Here is an 11,674-nt window from a genome sequence, read left to right on the forward strand (position 1 = left end):
ACACTAGTTCCGTCAACAGGTGTAATCCACTGTCACCAACCAAGCACACCCACCAGGAGGGCCAGTAACGGAGGACTTCCTGTCAAGCACTTCTTCTTACTTCGCGCATTGCCTCCGGGCGGGCGAAGTGGCTCCGCAGGTCGGAAAGGGCGCGGTCGCGTATTTGCAAGGCATCGAGAGTGCTTCCCTGCCATCATCCTACCCTAGTGGGTGGTAGAAAGAGGCGAGTGGGGAGAAAATTATTAACCTTTATGGTAGTTTTATGACGTGAAATCGCGCAATAGCAAAAGTTGATGACTTCGTTGCCGGTCCCCGGTTGGGTGGAACCGGGGCGTCGTCTTCATCGCACTTTGACGCAGAAGGTGAAGCACTCTGCTGTACCTCTGTAGCCGTGCTTCGGCTTCAGTTTTTCTTCGCTTTTTATTGCCTTCGCTGCCAGAGGTTTGCGAGCAAGGGCAAGGGCATCTGCTACTTTGTTGATCCGCGCTATCGTCGTCGTCGTCGTCGTCGTTGCCGTCGCTGTAGAAGAAGAAGACCAACCAAGGTATGCACAGCACGGCGGACGAGCGCCATTGCTAAGTAGCCCAGGCATCGTACACTGTGATCGTGGGGAGAATGCAATGCAGATGCAGGCCGGGAACGGACACGGAGGTACGCGTGTGCTCTCCATGCTTCACACCGTTAACCTTCGACCGACCCTTCATCCTAGCGCACCATCGCTAGTGTGTCACATGTCACCCTCGATTATGGCATAACCCCGGAGCATTTACCCCGGGGGGCTGGTACCCCGACCATCAGTACCACGCTGCTTCCCCCTTTTTATGTTGCTCCTCCATCGAAGCGAAGCACAAGTTGCTGCGTGGCACACGGGGGGCATGGCAGTCGAGCTACAAGCTGACTAACCAATAAAATATCTAATTCCATTCTCGTAAAAATATGGGTTTTACTATCGATCTCGCTACCTCGCTCGATGCTCGCTGACGAGGACTGTTTGTGTGGTGGCATCCTTCCTTGATCCGCAAGCTGGCTTACGTTTGGGGGCGAAAGTGCGGGAACTATTAAAAAAGGTGACCAACTAATCAGACGATTTATGTTTCCCGTTTTTATGGCCCGTCTGCCTGGCCATACTGTTAAGGCAATAAATCGACGAAACGATTTAACGAAACACTCCATTTTACCTCCTACTTCTTCTACTTCTTCTTGCAGATTCGATAATCCTGCCTCGGTGGCGGTGACGCCGGTCCGCCAGCTGTCGTACAACTATCTCGTCTCGGTGAACCTGTGGCTACTGCTGTTCCCGTGCGATCTGTGCTGCGACTGGACGATGGGTACGGTACCGCTGGTGGAGTCATTCACCGATCCACGCAATCTGTCCACTCTCGGTGCTTACACGCTGATCGGTGTGCTGGCCTGGGTTGCGTTCGTCGAGAATCATCGCCAAAAGTCGGCCGTCGTCGTGATGGTAAGTGAACTCTCTCTATCTCTCTGTTTCTCTGTTTTTCTTTTTTCTGAATCTAATTCCTGGAAGAAGGAGATTCGCAATTCTTTCCAACATAATGTTCTCAAACACATGCGTCAAGGGAAAAACATTGCAAATAATTTTCTGAACGCGCGTGACACGTGGTTAAACACTGCTAGACACGCAGTCAGCTTTCTCACTCGACTGCACAACGTTTTCTTACTTCCTTCGTACTTTCCACGTTGCTCATCGAAGCAGAAACAAACCGAGTTTAATGTACGACCACACGCATAAGAAATTACCATCCGGATTGCAAACTTTTTTCTTCTGCCAACATTAACGCAAAAGCCTTCGAGGCACAACCGGAAGAACTCCGCGAGTTCCACGGAAACGGTTACGACGCCATGTTGGGCAAAGTTTTTCCTACTCCATCAGCACCGTCAGTTGGTGTGAAATTTGATGACGAATGAATTGAATTGAAGAATTTGTTATCTGTTGTCGCGACGCATCACAGCTCGTTGAGCACTCGTGCTCGCATTGCTGGCGTGCTATTACTGCCTAAGAAACACTCATAAATGAGCCCGCTCGTGCCACGACGCACACGCCAGCACACGGAACGTGCGAAACATAAAAAGAAGTACCAGAAGTCTATTTCCAGAAGCCGTTTGAAGCGCGACCATCTCATCATTACATGCACCACGCACGTTACACATCGGAACCGAAGTTCCCGGGGGGGTTCCACGGCTCCACGGTGGTCGGATGCGTGTCCTTATCGACACATCAAGCGCACCGGGACCGGGCATGGTATTTACTGGTCCGTCAGCTTGTCGTTCCTCTCAGATGATTGGCTGTTGATTTCAATTTCACCTCCCGTGGCTGGTCTTCGACTGTCCATCGCTGGCTCGCCCCTCGAGGGCATTCGTCGTCCCATCGGCCTCGATGAAATCCTTGGAAATGGTTTTTATCGTGCCTTGTATGTCCTTTGCAAGGATATTCATTTCATTCCACACACGACATCTCGACGATGCGATGTCACGCAGCGATGAGATCCTCATCTTCGATGAATAAGCTCCCTGTTCCGCGAAAGGGAAGATGAGAGACAATACTCCGCTAGATATCGATTTATCGCGACAGCCACGAGGCACGCAGACAGGACTGGGTCCCCGGGTGGAAGTTACTTGTTCCCCCCGGGGGGCATTAGAGATGGTTTTTAGTAATCGATATCAATGTCCTGTCACTATCACATTTGTTTGGTTGAATATCTGTTGAACACGACTGTCATCAGCACAGGAACGCGAATGCGTAACTGACATGTCTATGAGTTGTTTTCTATTTTTTGTCACTTAGTTAGGAACTCTTAGGACACAGAGATGGCTATTCGTTTGTGCGTCAATTCAAACATCATCTCGTTTCAAGATTAACAGTGACGTAGAAGCAACACACTTATAGAAATAACCGACTTAACTGAGGAATTGGAAAAAATTTGGAAGTTTATTCAGGACGTTACAGAATAAACGGCGCTTCATCCACACTCGTACCCAGTTTTTTATTAATTTTCAATCGCCTTTCTCTTGAGGCTCTCAATCCAAGATCTTCCTCATCTTCCTGCTTACAGGAACGATTCCTTCCGCCACGGATGTCGCTTGGAGACGCATTAGAAAATATCATTTCATCTAAAGCGCTGAGATGATCGAATTCAAGTGAAGGAAAAGCTCACTCGTCGAAGGGATATTCCGGTTGAAAAAATCCGTGCCCCAACCTTGGCTCCCCTCTTTTTCCCGTTGTGCATCTATTTGTGATGCTGCTATGCTGTCTGTACTTTGGGTATGATTCATTTTCCATCCTCACCGAGAAGCGAAAACCGAGTTGATCCGCTTTCCACCATCCATCGGTCCGCTAGTGGCAATTCGGAACTCGCTCGCTTTTGCCCGCGGCCCGCGGCGGAGGGGTTTGCAAGTTGGTGGCCCTTCCTTCCGTCGACAAATCCGTCGCCAACTGCCGAAACGAAATTCCACGCCGTTTGCTTCACCAACGACAACGACTGCGCTCCGTTCTCTCCGTTCTCGTTGATTTACATATAAAACGAAAACGATTTAAGATGGCGCAACGGGGAACAACCCCGAGGACACCGGGGCATCGTCGTCGTCTCGAAACGGAAGTGAGCTGATGAGGGGTCCCCGGGACTGTAATCCTTCGAGGATTCCGCATGAATCAGCTGGCGTCGGCTCAGGCGTCGGTTACACGCGAGCGGGCCGCGTCAGCGAAGCGCGAAGAAAAGAAAGTTCGAGCAAAATGGTGCCACCCTGTGCCGCCTCAAATCGTCCGTAAACCCGCCCTACACCGGGCGGAGTGGTCCTTTAATCCTTTTCGAGTATCACCAGCCAGGAGGAGCCGGTGCCAAAACCCATTTGCGGTGCTATCACTGAGAGCACACCCTCATCACGTGCCCAGCATGCGTCGCGGGGTCGTCGCGGTCGACCGCGGGGTGTGCGTCACCGGACACGCTTTTGATGGCGGAAGTGACGACGGATGACGACGACGACGACTGCTGCTGCTGCTGCTGCTTCTGCTGATCCGGACCATTGGCATAAAGAATCCGGCAAACGGAGAACGGAAAAGGATGGCCACAGGGATCGGCAGCGGTCGAAAGGAAGATCTTTAAGGACTAAGGATTCGAGCAAAGCGAGTGCCATCTTTGAAATGGCGTCGCCATTCAACTTCGGAGTGATTTGAAGAACGAGAATCGATCGATTCTGTTGCCGAAAATGGTGCATCTCTTGTAAGAGTTCAACAAACAAACATCTCACGAGTATTCCGCGTTGTATCGCTTGTATTCTAATCACTCAAAATGGCTACCAAGTCTCGTAAACAGTGACAAAAGAAATGCTGTCTTGTCTCACAAATGTCTTGCCTGACATGTCGTGTCCTTTGTTAATCGTTGATCACTCTCTGTCTCTTCAGCGATGACGACGCCATATTTGCCGCCGAAAAAAAAAGGCAAATCTAATGGTGGTGCTGGTGCTGCTCTCCCTGTGGGTATTGTAAGCTTTTTCGCCTTTCTGCGTTGCCCCCGTTGCGACCGTTCGGTCTAATCTCGAGGAGCAATGTCTTATCTTTGAATTTTGCGCCATTTATTTAGATTTACGACGAGTCAACGATAAGTCAACGGCAACGGCAACGGCATTGGGCTGTGGACCGTGCGGTCTCGGTTCTTCAATTCGACAAATCATCGTCGGATTTGCGGTTTGGAAGAAGAAGAAGTTACTTCCCCGACGGTGCCGGTGACTGCCCGAAAGGCACGGGCAACAAACGGTCACGCGACCGTGCACCGTGCATCTACTTCCGATGGCGGCGAATATTTTTGGCAACATTTTTCTTTCCGTCCTCTGCCGCCACGCCCTTCATTTTCTTCCTTCCATTAAGCGCACACCGTACCATCATTATGCCAAAAGGCGCACCGCGGTCGAAGCGAATCGAGGGCCGAAAATGAACGAAATGAACCCCGCCTCTGGACAGAAACCGGAGCCGGAGGTTCTGTTGGCGTCCCAGAAGGGAGCGGGAGAGGCCAAAAGATTTATTACAACCGAAGGCAAATCTTCTACATTTTCTCGCTTTCGTTGCGGGTTTACCATTTTTCAAAACGGTCCACCAGTGCCTTTCCGTGTCCGTCCTCCACGTCGTGAAATGTCTCGCTTTCGTCTGCGAAAACCGCGCTCGCTGCAATAACTGTGAGTGGCACCGGGTCATACCCGGCGAACGGGAGCAGTGATGGTGGAGAAAAAAAACTCATCAATTTCATTTCCACTGTTCGACGCCACCGCTCGTCGGAGGGAATGAAAATGTGGAAAGGAAAGTCATCGAGACGGATGCTGCTGATGCTGCTACTGATCCGTTTCGCGGGGATTCGTAAATGCGATTCATCGTGCCCGGTTCTTCTCAATTCGTGGCTATCGATTCGAGCAAATTAACAAACCTGTTAGCTGAAGAGCATGCTAATGGGGGCCTCCCCTTCTTTTGTGCCGCCTTTTTGGCGCAATTTACTGGTGAAGGGCCAAAGAAGGAGCGCATTGAGAGTTCCATAATTTGTGCTTTGCATTGCATGGCAGCCATTTCGTCGATCCCGATGATTGCCATTAATGCCAAAGCCAGTCATAAGGTGCGATGAAAGGTAAGGATCACTTACAGGAACAGTGTTAAGCTTTTATGGCAACAAATCATTTCCCTTAATCTGAAAAGCACATAAAATGGTGCCAGGTCTGTCTGTAGGAGGTGCTTTGATTTGATGTTGCTGCTTGCTAACACGTTCTAGGTATGGTACCTTGCTGTCGAACTGCGTGCGATTGCCCCAAGGTGTGAGAAAACTTGTCCAGACTTGTCCTGAGCAATCAGCACTGGGCACACCGGCAATATTGTTGTTGTTACGAAGTACCTGTAAGGCCGAATCATGGTCCAAGAATGCGCTGGACTGTGTACCGGATTGGACTTTATTCAAAGTTCTGGATCCAGCGCTAACACCGCCACCTCCACTTGCCCTGTAAACAAAGTTCGTTGTTCTTCTGCGAGACCGGAGCGCTCTTGAGTTGTTTTTTTTTGGAGCGACAAACGTCGTTCAAAAAGTTGATCCACCAAATGAGTCTTTCTCTTCACAAAGTCGTCTAGCAAACGGGCAAGCAAGATGCCCCCCCCCCCCCCCCCCCCCCGGATGGAGTGGGGGCAATGCTATGTCCACAAATTTACATTAGAATACAGAATTTCATCCTGCTCTTCGGTGAGGGGCTAGAAACCGTTTATCTCTCCGTCGTCGTCGACGGTGATCTGCCATTTCCCCCGGTTTGCCCGGGGATTACGGGGAATGGGAACATAATTTAGAGAAGAAAAAAAAATCCAAATGAAATTTCGGTTTTACCGTCCATTGCTCCGTGTGTTGTGTTCCATTCCATGCTCTGCATTTTGGTCTAGACAGTAGACAATGGCACGGTGAGCACCGACGAGTGAGGTGGTCACATCCGGTGACACTTCAACGGAGCAAACCGTCACCAGACTAAATTGCTCCACCGGGAGTGTGGTGCCGGCCGGATTTACCAACCAAACGGATGCTGATGTGTGGTCCGTCCAGCACACCCACACTGTCGCACGCGACAACGGACACTTTTCTCGCAATTGCAATGGCGACACCATTTGAAGCAAAGAAGAAGAGGAGTGGAAAAAATGTAGAACTCACCGGTCATGCTCTAGACCATGCACGGATTAGCGTACAACCGGCCAGCCAACACTGCCGCCTGGGTCCGGTTTGCAGTTTGCTTTCGCACCAAGTGCACCACCGGACACGATGCGATGCGCACACCCTAGTCCCGTGGCGGGAGCGTCGAGCGTGGAAGTGCCATGCATCGTAATAGGATTGTGATGCAAGAATAATAATGCCCCAGGCTCCAGTGTCTCCGGTGGCGTGCAGAGCTAATCCCAACGCCCCACTGGTTGGATGGGCTTTGGCACGTTATGCGTTCGCATGAAGCTGTAGACTGGCCACACAGTTGTGCAGCGAGGATGGCCACACCTGATTTGAACTGGGACTATTTTTTATAATTTTCTTCACCACAGTTTTTCTCGTCGCTCTCGTATTATCTGGCAAAAAAGATAAAACAAATATGGGATTTAAAGTTAGATAGCGTATCAGAATGAATAAATGTTCTATACAGGAGCATATCTGAAACATTAAATAAGACATTTAGTTTGCAAGTTCCATATACTCCAACAGGATCACCTTAAAACAGGCTTAGCGAGCAAAAGCGATCTAAATCTGGAACGTCAGCTAGACAAAGCCTACTGAGTCCGAGTTTGACAGCGATGACGTATACGCACACTATGTTCACTCTACTCTACTCGCTTCAAACACAGATAAAAAGGATAAGAGCATAATTTAAGACACAGCCACACCACAAACTACCGCCATTAGTGCCACCAGTGGGGGGTAGAGAAACTCGATCGCGAAGTTGGGATTTTACTTCATTTACTGTGGAACCTCGAGACCTCGAGAGGTGGTGCACTCTATTCAGCCAGCAATGGATTAGGGACAATGATGACGAGACGATGGTCCGACCAGATCTTGGCACGGACTATGGGGCACTCCAACTTCATTGTCATTTGAAACGGGCCCGAACAAATCCTCCAGAGTGGCGTTCGTGGCCGGGATAAGGTTTTGAATTTATGGCACCCCTGGTATACCACCCCCTATTTTCTGCGACAACACATTTCGATTTCTCTCGTTTCTCATTTGCCAACAGGGACTGCGCGTGAGTTCCACTTGCTGGACCAGAACACTGGCAGCTGCTGCTGCTGCTGCTGCTGCTGACCTCAAAGGACGCATCCCTAAAAAGGGAACGTGGTCGCTACTGATCCCCTTTTTGTTGGCCAAACATCGAAAGTTTCGCTACTGTCCGGCCCGCTGGTCATACTGCCTGGCACTATGACCTCGTTTTCTGCAGCTCGGAAGGATGTACCGAGGTGTCGCCGAGAAGTCAAACATGGCCATGTCGCTGAACGACTTGGCACGGAAGGCTCGAAGTTACTCCAACAATATTATCATTTTCTGGCAGCCCTTGATCACTGCCTGGTGCATCAGCTGGTACCATCTGACCGGACCTGACCTTTTCCCGCTTCCCGAACGAACTCCAACTCCCCGGGACAAAACTTATCCGTTGGCATACAATTTTACATTTACCATTCGTGACACGCATTTGCATTATTTGCAAACGTGGACACCATGAGGGACACTACCATCCGTTCTCGCAGCTAGTAATGTTGCTACGTCGCGACGGACACTGGACGGTGACGGATTGACTTTGAGATTCGAGAACTTGGTGACCAAACCAGGTGCGACCAATGGTGCGAGGATCCGGCCCTGGATTGGAGTGGATTGGACCACTTTTGTGCATATTTCGCTTCTGTTTAATGTTTTACACAAATTCCACTTCGCCAATCAGCAGTCCACGTGTTCAGGGCCGTCAGTAATTTCCGGGAACGTTCTATCTGCATGACTGGCGCTGCTGACCATATCGTGGAGGGATAATTTATTCGCACCAGCACTACCGCACCACCGTTCCACAAATCGAAAACACAGTCGAAGTCCGTTAGTCCGCACAATGACGCAATAGAATTCGCATTTGCACCAACTTCGGCGGGGCAACCGGATGAACTCACGACGGTCCAGGCTTCCTTCTTCTGGTTGCTTTCTCTTCCGGTGAATCCGGCTACGCTCACTCACAGCAAGATGGTTCTGGCGTGGCCGGTTGTTTGCGTTCCGAGAAGGCTCGCACCCATCACCGTACTAATAAATGGTCTGACTGACAGTTGTGCTAACACCAGCACCACCACAACAACTCCTTGCTAAACCAATATGTATAGCGCCGTGCGTCAGCAGCAGTAGCAGCAGCAGCACGAGGACGAAGCATTCCAGACGCCACCATTTCTGACTTTGTTCTGAGTACGTGCCCTGGGTTGCAGATAGATCGAGACCATACCAAAGGGGGCTGTCTTGCGTTGTTTTTCGTTGTCAATACTTTCGGTTTATGGTGGTGTGCAGTGTGTGCACCGAGAGGTCTGCATCGAATTCCTACCTTCCGGCTTATGCACCCGTGTCCAAGTTTGCATCTCGTTCAGATAGATTCCATCGATCGAACGAAATTACAAGAAAACAATGGCTACTACGATGGCTATGCAGGATCAGGTCCACCGAAACCACCCATCGGCGTTCGACATTCGACTTTGAAAAGCATCCATCACCTGTCCAGAGGCCAAAATGTAAATTCTTCCTGTCTGTCTGTCCGTCTGTCCATCTAGGGAAAAGATCCAAAAGTAAGAAGACCAAACTTGGTCCACCTGAGCACGAATTCAATCTACTTTTTCGCATCTATAGATACGAACCAACGATAGGGAAGAGATTGTACGATTGCGAACTCCGAAACGAGTACTGAACACCGTCCATCCGTTGGTCTTTGATTTGGTGAATGGAAAAAACTCTCCCGGAGCTGACTACCGAGATGGTACGGTAGGGCAAAAGAGACGATAGACTCCGACCGCCCGAGGATATAAACACGAGAAGGCGGTCGAAACATAACCTCAACCGTGATCAGAAAAACGCCTAGACCCCGGGCAGGCAAATAAGAATAGATGGCACCCAGACAGGGCCCACGAGGCGAGGCAGAAAAGGTAAATAATTATTTATCGATTACCGACTTCCTTCGTGAAGCGGGAAGCCTCCTTCCACGGAACCGTGGGCACGTGGCGCTGAGCATGGCACAAAAACGCGCACCAAGGGCGCGACTAAGACTCCTCCCCCTTTCCTAAATCATCATTTCAACAATGTCGATACGGCGCACAGCATAACGAAGGAACATCTTCCAGCAAGCAAAACAGAAAGCAACGCGTCAGCAGCTGCTGGTATTCGGTTGTATCCTCATTATCGTTACCATTATCAAGATTTACCGAATGAAGAGCAGGGCATCGAGCAACCAGGCCCTCGAGCGAGCGATCGATCGATCGATTTGCTTCGCTCAAGTGATGAGCGGTCGGGAATACAAAATGTCATCCAGGCAGCCCGGCGGTTGCCATGCGGGGATATCATGGCAGGCAGACTGTCGACTGGTGGTTCTTTGCGTCGTCGACGAGCACGAAGCAGGAAGCGCAGGAGGTTTATCTGATCAGTTTTTAATCAAAAATTTCCTGCCGATTACCCGGTTCGTCGGTGTCAGTTCAGAATAACTCCTCCGATTCGTCAAAGTATACAGAGAGAGAGAGAGGGAGCGAGAGAGAGAGAGAGAGCGATTGAGCCGAGGATTTCGATTTTGGACATCGCGTGTAAATCGAATATTCATTCACCGTTCCTCCCCTTCACCCGGAATACTTTCCTCACTGTCACCGAGAGCGGACGGTCACTGACAGCTCGGATGAGGCGCTGGAATTTAATTAAACCAAACCGTCTATGTTCTCATCAGGATGTCCTTTCACATCCTCTTCTTCATCTTCTTTTCTGCTTTTCCTTCTGCCTCTTCGCCACCGAATCCCAAACAAACGGCGGAAGTCATTTTTCGCCAACCGATAGCCGAGATAAAGTCACATTTCCCGCTCTGGTAGCCATTATCGGCTTGTAATCTAGCGGATATTATACAGCGGACAACAAGTGCTAAAGCTAACGTCATGCTCGTCCTCGTCGGCGTCGTCGTCGTCATCGTTGATGCAAAGGATTAGTAGCGTGGCCACAGCACGGAGCACGTAACCGCCGCGAGACAGAGAAGATTGACGTGGCCAGACTGAGCGGTTGGCCAGCAACAACGAGCGAGACAGCAAACTTCTATACCGAGGCTATTTAACGAGAGTCAGTCATCCAGTCAATCCGTCCGTCCATCACTGAGTCTCCGGTGATTCCGGGCTCAGGGGCCAGATAGCCACCGATTGCTCCGTCCAAGCAACGCGCAGACCAATACCGTCTGCATAATTGAACAGCGTAAATTGAATCCAATATGAAGCTCGTCCATCATGGCGCTAGTTTCGTTTTTAAATATTTACTGTGACCCACTTTCGCTTTGGCAGCAAGCAAGAATTCTTGTACATTTTGTTCGACGAAATGTGGCATAAATACTCTCATTTTTATTGCACACCGGGTCTTAGTTTGCGATTTGTGATCCATATTTACTGGAATTCTGTATCTGTTCTAACTGGACTTGTTGGCCGTTTTCTGTGAATAGCAATTCATTAATGACAATCAACCTTAATACCAATTTAAGCTTCTAAATAAAAAGATGCCTGCAGTGCTCACGTTGCACTGTAAACAGCTGCACCAAATTACAACGATGCTCACCTGTTTTTAGCACTTCGACTGCAATCTCTGTTGCTCAAACTCAAACTCTAATGGACACAGTAATGTGTTTGTTTGGCTTCACAGTGCACGTCCCTAGCTCCGGCGTCACCATTGTGCTGGCTGGAAAATGAGAAAACTTCTTCATTTACCGTGTCGATGCCAGTGATCGATTGCCGTGCCACAACCGTGATAGTGTCGCCTCGGAATCACGTTCACGGATTGCACAGTCAACCGATAAGTTCTGTTGCTGGATGAGCACCATGAGTCTGGCTTCTGCTGTAAGCATTTGCGTCCGGTCCAATCCAAATGAATCGTTATCACAAATATTCGAATCGAACCCAACGCTGCGCTTCGTTCATTGC

The 11,674-nt window shown here is 49.8% G+C and overlaps 1 protein-coding gene across 5 annotated transcripts in view; it reads left to right on the forward strand.

Moving 5' to 3' along the window:
• LOC126576358 (protein O-mannosyl-transferase Tmtc3) overlaps positions 1-11,674 on the forward strand; it is a 127,008-nt gene that overhangs the window by 107,943 nt on the left and 7,391 nt on the right. For all 5 annotated transcript variants that reach the window (XM_050237597.1, XM_050237602.1, XM_050237598.1 and 2 more), the window contains one exon: positions 1,207-1,462. In XM_050237597.1, the coding sequence (XP_050093554.1) occupies positions 1,207-1,462 (256 nt within the window). The remainder of the gene's footprint in view (positions 1-1,206; positions 1,463-11,674) is intronic.

Source organism: Anopheles aquasalis, chromosome 3, assembly GCF_943734665.1.
Source record: "Anopheles aquasalis chromosome 3, idAnoAquaMG_Q_19, whole genome shotgun sequence".
Lineage (NCBI taxonomy): Eukaryota > Metazoa > Arthropoda > Insecta > Diptera > Culicidae > Anopheles > Anopheles aquasalis.